Source organism: Podarcis tiliguerta (genome assembly GCF_965153285.1).
Source record: "Podarcis tiliguerta genome assembly, chromosome: 5".
Classification (NCBI taxonomy): Eukaryota; Metazoa; Chordata; class Lepidosauria; order Squamata; family Lacertidae; genus Podarcis; species Podarcis tiliguerta.
The window spans coordinates 27,429,407-27,443,253 of NC_139538.1; the positions used below are offsets into that span (position 1 = coordinate 27,429,407).

At 42.6% G+C, this 13,847-nt stretch overlaps 1 protein-coding gene and 1 long non-coding RNA gene across 5 annotated transcripts in view; one reads left to right on the forward strand and one right to left on the reverse strand.

Moving 5' to 3' along the window:
• Positions 1-4,441, reverse strand: part of RASA2 (RAS p21 protein activator 2) — a 46,530-nt gene extending 42,089 nt beyond the window's left edge. For both annotated transcript variants that reach the window (XM_083442669.1, XM_083442668.1), the window contains exon 1: positions 4,173-4,441. In XM_083442669.1, the coding sequence (XP_083298795.1) occupies positions 4,173-4,236 (64 nt within the window). In that variant the 5' untranslated portion in view covers positions 4,237-4,441. The remainder of the gene's footprint in view (positions 1-4,172) is intronic.
• LOC310678722 lies at positions 3,791-13,847 on the forward strand. Of its 3 annotated transcripts, none has more exons than XR_014511891.1 (5): positions 3,791-3,981; positions 6,058-6,235; positions 9,368-9,457; positions 11,880-12,112; positions 13,516-13,847. It is a non-coding gene; the product is annotated as an uncharacterized lncRNA (long non-coding RNA). The 3 variants fall into 3 exon arrangements; XR_014511893.1 differs by lacking the exon at positions 3,791-3,981 and adding an exon at positions 4,567-5,955; XR_014511892.1 differs by lacking the exon at positions 3,791-3,981 and having other exon boundaries at positions 4,567-6,235.

The window sequence follows — 13,847 nt, forward strand, 5'->3', positions numbered from 1 at the left end:
CAACTGCCACTGAGATCAGTAGGATTTACTCTCAATTTAAGTGTTCATAAGATTGCACATTACACAAGCTAATCTCTCTCAACTTCAGCCATTTCCATTTTCATCCCAAATTTTCGGATAAAACTGATGTATTATACAGAGATGTTGTAAGAATTCAGATAATATGTGTTAAGTGCTTTGATCAATTAGTAAAAGCACTTATAAAATACTAAATATAACCACATCAGGTAACAAAAGGTAAAATTAAAAAGTAAGTTTAAGGCACTAGGATGTCAGGTATGCTTGTGGCCAGCTGCCCATTATAGATGCCTTGATAAACCAATGTACTATAGATGCCTTAAATGTCTGTGTCGTATTTCCAAATACCTACTTCACAAATATGAACTGCAATGCTTCCATCTGTTTATCAAAATAAGCATGCAGAATGAAATGCAACAATGGCATTAAAATTTGCTTTGTAGCATTCATGTAATTATTACCCCTTGCTTCAATTGCCAAACAATAAATCAGTCAACCAGAGCTTTAACTGATTAATCAAGTGTGTGAAGGTCCATCTATTTTAGATTATTTTGCTTCTGCTGCATTACTGCAATAGGAAATGAGAAAGAAATATTAAAAGATGGCAGTTCCCTTTAATGACAGGTAATGATATTTATTTATTTATAAATAAGTTCCTTCAATATTTGTAAAGATGGCAGAGATTTTAGTAAGATGCAAATGTAAGGTAAAGGTAAAGGGACCTCTAAACATTAGGTCCAGTCACGGATGACTCTGGGGTTGCGGCGCTTATCTCGCTTTATTGGCCAAGTGAGCTGGTGTACAGCTTCCGGGTCATGTGGCCATCATGACTAAGCCGCTTCTGGCGAACCAGAGCAGCGCACGGAAATGCCGCTTACCTCCCCACTGAAGCGATTCCTATTTATCTACTTGAACTTTGACATGCTTTCGAACTGCTAGGTTGGCAGGAGCAGGGACCGAGCAATGGGAGCTCACTCCATTGTGGGGATTCGAACCACCAACCTTCTGATTGGCAAGCCCTAGGCTCTGTGGTTTAGACCACAGTGCCACCCACGTCTCTTAAGATGCAAATGTACTAAACTTTAATTAGATTCATCAATTTAAAATTTCTAAGGCAACTGTTCCAAAGGGCGATAATATACTAGTTTAATAAATGGGTTTTTTTTATTAAAAAACATAAAACAAAATCAAGTAGCATATGCTATTTTTAACACATGGAATCTTTCAAAATATAAGTTTTCACTGAAAATATTTTTTCTACAAAAAATTATGTTTAGCCTGGAGAAGAGGAGGTTAAGGGGTGATATGATAGCCATGTTCAAATATATAAAAGGATGTCACATAGAGGAGGGAGAAAGGTTGTTTTCTGCGGCTCCAGAGAAGTGGACACGGAGCAATGGATCCAAACTACAAGAAAGAAGATTCCACCTAAACATTAGGAAGAACTTCCTGACAGTAAGAGCTGTTCGACAGTGGAATTTGCTGCCAAGGAGTGTAGTGGAGTCTCCTTCTTTGGAGGTCTTTAAGCAGAGGCTTGACAACCATATGTCAGGAGTGCTCTGATGGTGTTTCCTGCTTGGCAGGGGGTTGGACTCAATGGCCCTTGTGGTCTCTTCCAACTCTATGATTCTATGGGTCGTTAATCTGAGAGTTGATTTGATGCTGAATATGCACATTTAACCTCATAAGAATGCTTCTCTCGTCAATGCTGTTCTACTGAAACATTATGAAATCTAGTTCCGCATCAGAATGGAAGCTAAGCATGCTGCAAGTCATTCTCTACAAGACTGAATAAAGGCGTGAGAAAGGAAGTGGGTTACGTTTGACTTACATGAATGTACTTCGATCCCTCCCACCATCGGAAAACCACTACATCCTGTTTGTCCTAGCTGCCCTAAAATCTACGTCAGCCCCATAACATTATCATTTTCTTGCCCCTTATAATTTATCAGAAGGTTTTCTGCCTTCAAGTTTAAAATTTTCTTTGCCACATTTGGTCTGGCTAACATGGATCCTATTACCCCACAATCCCATTAATGTATCCAAAAGAGTTCTAAGCAACTACTTCAAAACATCCTGTACAAGCTTCCCCCTACATCACATTTCACAAGAATCCCATGTGTTGCATTTTTCTGACAAGATGAAATACCTTTAAAAGATTGAATGCAGAGTGTAACTTCTAAGGATGCCACTTTTTTCAAGTAATGTCTAATGGCTCTCAAAACTAAATATTTTCCATTTCAGCTAAAGCCAGGCCTTCCCATGAAGTTATTACATCTTCCCCAAGCTGCAAGGAATGCACTTCCCCAACTATTTTGCTAGGTACAGCCCAGTCTACTAGCTTACACACTTACAAGCACCTCTCATACTTGCTATTTCTACCCTATCATAACATGGATTAGAGAACCAAAGTGTCACTGGTGCCATCACCAAACTTCCAGTTTGGTGCAGTACTACTTCAGCATTACAAGGCCTTGCAAACACACACAGGAAGAACAGATCCCTAGAATATGTGCCAGGAACTGTAGATCGCTTTCACATCACCCACGTAGCACACAATTACCATGGCTAGGTTTCAACTCCCTTTAGGATATTGTTGACCACAGTACATTCCTGATTAAATACCAGGTAACTATCTAGCATGATGCTATTTCTGCTCTCTTCCCTACTTCATCCAGCAAATATGTTTGGACCTGCAACCTGCTTGTTCAGAAACCAACCCTTTAAATGCTCCAATAACTTCATATCCTATTCCCTTATACTGCAAATATTCTTCTATCTGCCAGGTCCATCTGTCCCAGGGACCGTATCTTACTGAATGAATTTCTATTATTGCTTTCTATGCATCATACGCTCTATAAACTTTATTCTGTCCTTGCTTTCCACATCCTTAAATTTTTTTTTAAAAATAGTTTTTCCTACAACAGAATAAAATGGCTATCAAGTCTTGCGGCACCAAAAAATTTACTATGGCATAAGCTTCTGTGGGCTACCTTTGACAAACTGGCCTTAAGTCCCTGAAAGCTTTATTAGTCTTGGCACCACAAGCCAGTTTGCTACTGCTATTGGGGGGGGGGGATACTACACCATCCTCCTTTACACAAAATTCAGTTTATGTCAGTTTATGTCCTTAATATTGTCATGGCCTGCGTATTATAAAAGCTTTCAAAATATTGAGATGAAATACGTGCCTTATGAAGTACCATCCAAATGCCAGCTATTAACTAGGATGACTTATTTCCAAGGGCTTCTTCACACATAACTTGCCTTAGGCTGCAAGTCACGTTGGGGTAACTCGACCAACAAATTTAGTAAGTAACAATAAATTAGGCATGCAGCTTAAAATATGTAGCATGCACACCTAGAAATATAAAATGCAATCCCCATTTACAAACCCTTGCACTCATAGAGACCCACGGGAAACCAGGATTGGGTGCACGGGGCAAGCGGGTGTCTCTCTCTGTCAAGTGAGGTAACTTAGCAGGCCAGGAGGGCTGAGGCCGTTTCGCCCAACCAACGCAAAGGAGTGGAAGAGAGTGGCTTGCGCTCGCTGCAGTGCAAGATGCCCAGTTCACACTATTCCCCTTTGCACGGATGCTCTATCCGTGAGAGTGTTTGGTTTTTTGCTACTATAACAGCGTCGCCCTGCCCACGCCCCACCGCCTACCCAGCAGAGCCCCCCTTCTGGAAGCAGCCTGTATGCTTTTGTCTCTCGCTTCCGCCAACCCCCCCCCCCAACCCAACCCACCCTCAGCTTTTCTCTTTCTTTCCCTCATCACGGCCGCCCACAGGTGTGCGCATCCCACAGGAGACTCTGCACCTCCATGCAGGGACCACCTCCCCCTCCCCGCCTGGAGGGAGGGAGGAAGGCCGGCCCTCCCCTCCCTTGAGGTAAGGGAAGCGGCACAGCAACGTCTCCAAGGAGCCCGGGCAACAGCAGGGGCTGGACGACTGAGGCGGCGGGTGAGTCAGGGAGGCCGCCCCGAGGCAAAGGCCGTCTTCCTTCCGGCTCTGCCTTCCCCTTGCCGCCCCGTCCCAATATCTCGCCTTTTTCCGTGTCCGCCCTTCCACACGGACAGAGAGACAAACGGGGGGGGGGGCTCCGTTCCCTTCGACCGCCCCCTCCCCACCACCCTCTTCCCCCGACGACTTACAAATCTTCCCGCGGAGGGTCTGCAGTACTCGCACCTCTTCTTCGCTCCCTTCGCCGGCGGCCATGGCCGGGAGCGGGCTGAGGGGAGGACAGAGCGCCTTCTGCACAGCGCGCGCGGCCGAGGATTGGGGGGTGGGGGCGGAGGGGGTGGGTGGGATGGGAGAGGCCAAACGTCTCCCGCACGCGCTACTACCGCTCGCCCAACTGCGCGCGCTGACTGATGAAGCTGTTCCTTCTCCCCCCCTCCCCTTCCCGGTGACAACAGGCGGAGTGTGGGGGGGAGGAGAGACCCGATTAGCTCAGCCCCGCCCACCCACGCTCTTGCCATTGGTTAGCGCGGTTGAAGAGGGGCGGGGAAGGGGGCGCGCGCAGGCGCCCTGTCGCCGCCTAGTCCTCTCTGAGGTAAAAAATAAAATAAAATAAGAGAGAGAGCGTTCCTTCTGTGTGGCAGGCGGTTGTGTTGGCTGCTCCGTCGCCGGCCCCGCCCGGCTAGGCGTGACTAAGAGGAAGGCTGGGCCGGTCGGAATCACCACCACCATAATCGTGGCCAAGAACCCAGTTCAGATCTAGGGAGTGCCCTCCTGGTGCACTTTTCGTGTTTGTTTTTGTGTTTGCCGGTCATATGTAGAAGCGTAAGCCTCCTTATGAGGAGCAGCTTGAAGGAGCTGGGTATGTTTAACCTGGAAAAAGGAGACGGAGAGGAGATATGATAGCCGTTTCCAGATATCTTAAGAGCTGTCACATGGAGGAGGGAGCAAGCTTGTTTTCTCCTCTGGAGGGTAGGGCTCGAACCAACGGCTTCAAGTTGCAAGAAAGGAGTTTCCGGCTAAACATTCGGAAAAAACCTTTATGAGCTGTTCCGCCGTGGAACAGACTCCCATGAGATGTGGTGGACTCTCCTTCCTTGGAAGTTTTTCAACAGAGGTTGGGTGGCCATCTGTCATGGATGCTTTAGTTGTGATTCCTGCATTGCAGGGGGTTGGACTAGATGACCCTTGGGGTCCCTTCCAACTTTTCAGATTCTACGAACTCCAGCTTCCTAGGAAATGTTCATGGTCACACAGCAGTAAACTTTGTCGCCAGGCTTCAGCCACTAGCCGTTCAAGGTTTCCTCTCCACATACAAAAAGTAAACAAATCAAAAGCAGATCCTAAGATAGCCAGTTGAATTTTACCTGGCTGACAGGTGCTTTTAGACCTAGCCTGGGTTTGTTTTAATTATAAAAAAGCCCCAACCCAAACTGATCTATTGATGCAGGTTTAAATGCTTATATTAGAGACAGAGAGTGCATGAGATAGCTCCCTCCCAACACCCCCCCCCCCTATATATTGATCTTTGCTATTGAGGTCTTTTCCCCAGTCAGTTTGAAAAAGGTTTTAAAGAAATGGCCCATACAAAAATTGATCAAGAGATGACAGGTGGCCTCCTTCAAACACAAAAAATGGGCTTTGCTTTGGGACGTTTAACTACCCTGGGTTACACTGGAATTCAGTTTGGGTTACAAAACTTGATCCTCAATCCATTTGTGTGATACTTTCCAGAGCTTCGGGCTGCTGTTAATCTGACTAGTAGAGCCATAACTTTAGGGTAAACATACCCAACTGCATAATTTTGGTCCCAAGCAAGTTTTTCAATTCCTGGCAGCTCCTGAAACTCAAAACAGAAAATATATGCCAAAGAGTGGTCATATTAGTTTCTGCAAGGAAAAGAAATGAAAAATTCATAGGTTTATTGTAGCATGAAATAGAGCCCAGTTCATCAGATTTCATGCTGCTAATCTTTAGGTATGGTAAGACCTGGTTGTTTTTACTAAAAAAAATTCTGATGCCAGTGCAGACAAATGGTTGAGAGAAGACTTCTCTGCCCTTTTTGTTTGCAAAACCTAGGGATGCAGATGTGTGGATTGGGATGAGTCCTGAGGGCCACTTTCAGCCCTCAATCCTGAGTTTCCTGACCCTAACCCAGGCACAAACAGAGCCATGAATGAAAACCCAGCTCTCCAGAATGAAAGTCCAGTTCCTCAGAGGTAAATAGATTCTACCATGAAGGCAGTTGCCAAGGCAGGTATGTGCAGGCCTAATGAGTCTCACTATGATTTCCACCAGGTCCAGCCTACACTGCATAAGCCTATGTGTCAAGCTGTAGTTGCAAGCGAAAAACCAGCCAAAATATATATGACAATATGATTTTTAATTCAGCTAGTAGCTTGTAATCATCTATGATAGGAAGATCATAGAAAGATCATCCAGTAAGATGCTTTAATAAATCTAATGGCTGTTTTGGATGAGCTGCAAGTGTAGCATATGAATCCAAGTTAATATGGTGTAAGAAAAAACACCACACCACATGTTTTTGAAAGATATATTTTTAGCAGGATAGGAGTAGGAGGATATAAGCAGAAGCTTTCAGAACACTGAGTGCAGATGGATATATAACTGTTAGATGCTGCTGCCTCACAGTAGAAATATAACATTAGCAAGAATAAATTCCATTTCAATGGGATGGGTATAGCAGAAGAACAGGGGCATACTTGGAGCTGTATCAGCAAATTTTGGTATTATTATATGACTCCTAGGATTCATTCCCTCTATTCAATCCTTAAAGGCAATCTCAAGCTTTCATATTTTACACTACAAAACTAGTGATGTAAGGGCTTTTGTATACTTCATATTTTGGTGGGTTTGGTCCCATTGTGGCAGCCATCTGTCTCTAGGAGTACATAATAAAGTTCATTTAACATAGATCGCTTGTCATAGCCTTGAACACCTTTGCAGTTCTACTCTACTTAAAACATGAGGGCTGGTAGTGATGCTGGGATCCTACTGCCTGATTCTGTGTTTGCTGTACACAAGTAGAAATGCTGATCACAAATCATTTTGGTTAATTTCCTCTGTCACATCACATCTGAAAAACAAAAAGAACATGAGGAAAGAACAGGATATGGGAATCAGAAAGGGGAAAGCTAATACATGTGTCACTTTTCCTTTCTGTGTGGACTAATATCATCAGCTCTCATGAGAAAGAGAGATTGGAGAGTTAGGTTTGGGAAGGTGGTGGTGTGAGGTCTGTGGGGGCATCAAATATTGCCAAGGGCTGCCAGTGAAGGTCTCAAGGGCTGCATGCCACCCTAGCCTAGATAGTAAAATTTTGGCTTTACTGTAGCCATTGTCCATGCTTGCTGGAACTGAGGGGATTCATAGTTCATCGGCATCTGGAGAGCCAAAGGTTCCCCACATGTGCTTCACAGGCTGATACTGTATTCCATCTATTCCCATATTTCTAGCTTTTAAAAATATCCACAAAGTGACTTGCAGTTTTTAAAAACAAGCACAATAAAACAATATACAGTGTAAAGCAAAAGGGCGGCAGGGAATAAAATAAACCGATCATAAAGGTATATTAAAGCCATATGGTTGATTAAAAGATGGGGGGAAGGATGGTCGTTCCATTGCTTAGGTTTTGTAAACTACTGTGAGGCTTTTCTTTACATTTTCTATACATACATTCATATGAATTTTATGAATTAAAAATAAAATAAATGACAAATCTGATGGCATCAGGCAAAACTTTTCTTGGGAGAGAATAACAAAGCAGAAAAACTCCCTTTAGTAGTCACCCACCTGACAGTGGGGAAGAGTTTACTTGCTGATCTTAATGGGTGGGTTTATAAGCCTTTAGCTTGGTGGTTCAGCCTTAAAGGTAAAAACCAACACCTTGAATTGCCCATAGAAACAAATGGAGCCAAAGACTCCATTTGTCATGTCAGTATTGCTGACATGAAATCGCAACATAAAGCTGCAGTCAGAAGTCTTGCCCATTAAGTTTCTGAACACTTTTCAAGGACAGCACCTATACCACACAATGCAATAGTATGCAAATGCAAAAGTCTGAATTAGTTAGCAAAGCAGGAGTGACTATGACTAGACCACCTTCTTCCAGAACGGTGCAAAGCTGGCAAGCATTCCAAAGATGGTAAAGATGCTTCATGCTGTAGACAATAGCTCAGTCTCTATACACAGATCTGCATCTAGAAATATGCTGAAGCCATAAACTTGATCCTTAAAAGGGAGTGCTTCCCCATCCAGAATTAGTTGAACACCAACGCCACAGGTGAATCACCCTCCCACAGTACTCTCATCTTGTTTGAACTGAGCTTTGGTTTCTTAGGCCTCTTCCAGATTCCAGCCCATTATTTATTTTAGGCATCCAGTTATCTTATTATTTATTGTTTAGGAGATGAATATCTCTATGACACTAATTTCCTTTGCAAGATGACAGTATCATGAAGGATTGGTTCCTAAAAGAGAAGGAAAAGTCACAGTGATCACAGTTTAATTCTGAATCAGAGGAGCTGTCTGCAAGGGGAAAAACCAGATGGTTATCCATATTATGTAAAAAGGATGAAACACGGCTTGGATTAATAGACTGTGTCATCTGTTATTCATGAAAGTGATTAAGAATAATAGGTGAAACAACATTTACAGTGCAATTTTATGCACATCTACCCAGAACTGAGTATCACTGAGGTTAGTGAGGTTTACTTCCAGGTAAGTGTAGCAACGACTGCAGCCTTAGCAGGTCATTATTAGTACATCTGCATAACATCACAATTATTACAGAACAAGGAAAGCTTGATCGAAGCAAGCATTATGTAGTTTATGTAATTTGGACTATATACAATTTTTAATTGGATAATGTTTTATTACAAATCAGGTTACAGGCAGTATATATAATTTTAATGGAAATCAGGTTCATGCAGAAGAAGTTTTAGCAAAACAGTTTTAAGAAGTTTTAGAAAACAGCATAGAACAAGGCACACAACTCCTTTCCAGGGAAGGTAGCTGGCAGGTCAAAGTCAAAGTGAATATTGAGAAAGGGAGATCCGGGCAAAGCTGCTCTCATACTAAATTCATAACTTATTGTATTATTCCTTGCTGTATCTTTACAAAAGCTCTACATCTCTTTCATATGAATATATATGCTTTGTGTGGGTTGAGGCTGCTCTGGTTAAATCTTTTTTTAAAAAAATATTAATAATTAATAATTAAATTTATATTATTATTAATTATTTATAAATTTATATTATAAATTTTAATTATTTAATTATAATATTAATTATAAATTTATATTATTATTAATATTATTATATTATAATAATTTAATAATTAAATTTATATTCTACCCTTCCTCCCACAGGAGCCCAGGGTGACAAAAACAGAAATGCTAAAACAAGTAAAACATCTCAGAACAATTCCAATGCTGATGCAGACTGACGTTCCCAAAGAGGTTTGCCAGTTACCAGCATTGAAACATTTTTTTAATTTCCCAGGTATTTCAACTGATCCAATAAGAGCAAATCAGTTTTAATCTGCTCATTTGATCTGTGTGGATAGTGTCATTATATCATTTAGTTACTAGGTGGCACTGTAATTAATTGTGTCTGGGTGGAGGCAGACGTTTCCTGTGTCTGTCTCTCTTAAGCAAGAAGAGAAATATCAAGTTCCAGCTTCCAGATTGGTGTGGCCTGTGAGCTTCATGGGACGTGGGTGGTGCTGTGGTCTAAACCACTGAGCCTAGGACTTGCCGATTGGAAGGTCGGCGGTTCAAATCCCTGCGACGGGGTGAGCTCCTGTTGCTTGGTCCCAGCTCCTGCCAACCTAGCAGTTTGAAAGCACATCAAAGTGCAAGTAGATAAATAGGTACCGCTCTGGCAGGAAGGTAAACGGTGTTTCTGTGTGCTGCTCTGGTTTCGGTGTTCAGTTGCACCAGAAGCGGCTTAGTCATGCCGGCCACATGACCCGGAAAAACTGTCTGCGGACAAACGTCGGCTCCCCTCAGCCAGTAAAGTGAGATGAGCACCGCAGAGTCGTTTGCGACTGGACCTAACTGTCAGGGGTCCTTTACCTTTACCTTTTTATGAGCTTCATAGGATGTTATCATTCTTTGATGTTTATTGAATAGATTTTATGTTGTGCCACGCCCTGGAGTCTAATATAATGAAGGGTAGTATATAAACATAATAAATACATAACAAATAGATTTAATATAAAAAATAATGAAACTTAAAATGGTCTTTAACTATGGTTAAATCGCTCACTTATTATTTATCCCTCTTAAACATCAGCTTGCAGCTGGTCCTGAATCTTTCAGGTTCACATCCATCCTTTGTTTGTCTGTGATCTATACTGACCAGCCTGATTCAGTTTCCTTTCTTTAAGGTGGTGCCATGCTGCTGCCCTCTAGGCAGCAGTGTTGCTGCTTAGTGCATAGGGTAACAGCAAGGCCAGAACTTCATGGTTGCACCAGTGGGAACTTTGGATTGACTCTGCCATTGTGCCATGCTGCACCATTCTTGCCACCCCACTATGCATGCATTGCTCTAGTAAGCAGCTGCAGATCTGCCTCCTTCTCCCCCAATCTCTCATGCCCGCTCCCATCTCTGGTAACAGAAGAAAACAGGCCATAATTTGTGATATGTAGAAAGGTGAAGCATCATTTGAGGGAATAGGCTGAGGACCATCCATTTATGCCATTTAAATTCAGCACAAGATGATCTTACTGCATTAGTACAACTGCCGCTAAATGGTCTCTGCAACCATTTTTCTTACTGAGCAATTTTTAGTTGTATTTTATTAATTAGCCAACTGTCAGAAGATCAGAAACAGCTGCTATCCTATGACACCATGTACTGCTCCTCCTCTGCAGTATCTGTCCCGTTCTTCAAAATGTCAGATGTCTTTAAAAAGAAGTTTATAGCTTTCACAAGAACAGAGGGAATCCGATTGCCACATTTGTACTCAATGGAACGGTTTCTTTTAAAAATCATTGTTCCTGTGCAGAGATAAGCAGGAAGACTTGTCGCACGTTTACAAATAATGTACATATGCTTAAGGCAGGGATACTTAATAGTTGTCTTTGGTTATTCTGTACTACCATATAGATCATATGTAGCTTTCCTCCAGTTTTTGCACTAATTTGAATTTTGCATTATAGTTCTCGGCTAAAGAAAAGAACACCAACATCTGTATTCCAAATTGTTTAGGATAAAGTATGTACAAAATCCAGTATTTCCATATTCTATGGAAATAAGATACTGAATTTTTGTGGGGGTTTTTAAAACATGCAGAATGATGTAGATACAGAGTAAAACAAACTTATGAATGAACACATGAAAAACTGACAGAGATCAGAAATAAATTTGTTTGTCCATCCCTAGTTTAAGGTAAACAGGGTAAAGGAGCCCCTGACTGTTAGGTCCAGTCGCGGATAACTCTGGGGTTGCGGCGCTCATTTTGCTTTACTGGCCAAGGGAGCCGGCATACAGCTTCTGGGCCATGTGGCCAGCTTCTGGCGAACCAGAGCAGCGCACGGAAACACTGTTTACCTTCCCACTGGAGCAGTACCTATTTATCTACTTGAACTTTTTCTGGCGTGCTTTCGAACTGCTAGGTTGGCAGGAGCAGGGACCGAGCAACGAGAGCTCACCCCATGGCGGGGATTCGAACCACCAACCTTCTGATCAGCAAGCCCTAGGCTCAGTGGTTTAGACCACAGCGCCACCTGTGTCCCTAGTTTAAGGTACACTAATATTATTTCAGGCTGCTAGGACACATAGACTGCCTATATTAATCCTCAGGTCTAAATGAAGATTGGTGAAATATTCTTAATGTCAACTGGCAATTATTTTTCCTCCTTTTTTATTTTGCAGGGGAAGGGAGAATAGATGAGTGCTTCCCGATCACGGAAATGTTCACCTCTACAGCTGCAATCTTTAGTCCACTTACCTGGGAGTAAACACCATAGGACTTATTTCTCTGATTAGATATGGCTTAGATTGCCCTGCAAAGCATTCTTAAAACTGCTACATGCTTAAATAGTGATCAAAGGTCAAAACAGACTTAAACAACTTTAGCCTCCTCTGGCATGCACTCTCAGATTTTGGTGAGAAATATGCTGTGTCTTTTCAGTGTTTTACTTTGCCCCAGACCTCCCTCCCCAAAGTTCCTGCAGAGGCGTATGGTGTCTAACACACCATTGTGTTGATTTTGTGAAGTCAGTTTCAATTACTGATGCTGAGAAGGAGGGCAATGTAGTTTCAGGTGTGCAGCCTACAACACCTTCTCTCAATCCATGCCTGCCCCAGTTGGCTTTGAAGGAGATGGTGGAGCGCTGGAACCTGTCTGCTCTCACCAGCATTCTTATGGGACTCAATAGCACCACCTGCTGCTTGAAAACAATAACACGTCCAACACAGCCACAAAATGGCTTTGTGGGTTTTTGGTAAGGTGAGGTCAAACACAGGCTGCAAGTTACCTTCTCCTGCCTTAGGAAACGAGTAATATAGGGCTGCACCATAGATACCAACTCCCTGGGGCTCTGGGTGTCCAAGCACCCACAATATTCCCTATGAAGGGTTGGGCACCCACAAATTTTGGTGTCGGGGCCATTCACGTTGCATGGCACCCACGGCCCTGGGCAACCATGGTCACAGGGCCAAGCTGGCACTCAGGCGCTGCACCCTTAAATACTTTTGTGTTCTCTGCTGTTGAAGTCAACATTGTTTTTAACATTTCCACCCATCTTTCCTGAGCTAATGTTTGCCTATTTTGGTGTGTGAATGTGCATGCAACTGGCAAAAGCCCTTTCCCCTGAAGGTAACAATTGCTGATACAGTGGTACCTCGTTTTACATACGCTTCAGGTTACAAACTCCACTAAGCCAGAAATAGTGCTTCAGGTTAAGAACTTTGCTTCAGGTTAAGAACGGACCTCCGGAACGAATTAAGTTCTTAACCCAAGGTACCACTGTACTAACATCTAAGTTCTTTGGAGCACTATTCAAACCATGCATTCAGACCTCAACTGAGTATACTCTTTGCCAGAAGACATCTATACTCCCTCCACTGCAGGATTGATTTGGAACTGAAGCCCTTATCATAGACATCTTTTCTGGCCTTGGGCAGGGCCTGACAGGCCTCATAAGGACTGCAGCTGTGGCTGCTGCCTAGCAAGGACTGGGGTATTTTGGGGGAAGTTTGGTTGGGAGTTTTTGCTGTTGTTAATGATATTAACTGATACTACTGATATTAACTCTTTGTATCTTTATTTTTATGTGGAAATTGTTCAGTTTGGTTATGTAGTTTTTAATATGTTTTATTTATTTTTATGACTACTTTGCTAAATTTGTAATTATGTAAATCTTTTCATATTGTAAGCTGCCTTGAGCATTGTTTTAACTGTGGAAATGCAGCATACAAATAAAATGATGATGATAAGTTTATTTAAACAGAATTCATCTTCCCTTAACCTATGTCCATCTAATTATCTACCCTTCCTTTATTCCAGGAATTGAGAACCCCCGGATGGCTGGAGTAGATGGAAGTTGGAGTTCAACATCTGGAGGACCACAGGTTCCTCATCTCTCGTTTGTTTATTTGTTCAGTAAGGCAAGCCTTGGCTGTAACCTTATTTCTGGCATTTGTGATGAGAGCATTTGATGGGCAATGCTGCTGGCCCCCAGGTCAGCAATCAGCCATGTTTAGGGGTCCTAGGAGTTCGTCGTTGGTCTATATATGGCAGGAAAGCAGTAGTGATACCACTCTGTGTCTCCATTTCGATGCCATCTTCCTGGTACAGAAACTAATAGACATTAGATTTCAAACATTATGCCCACTATG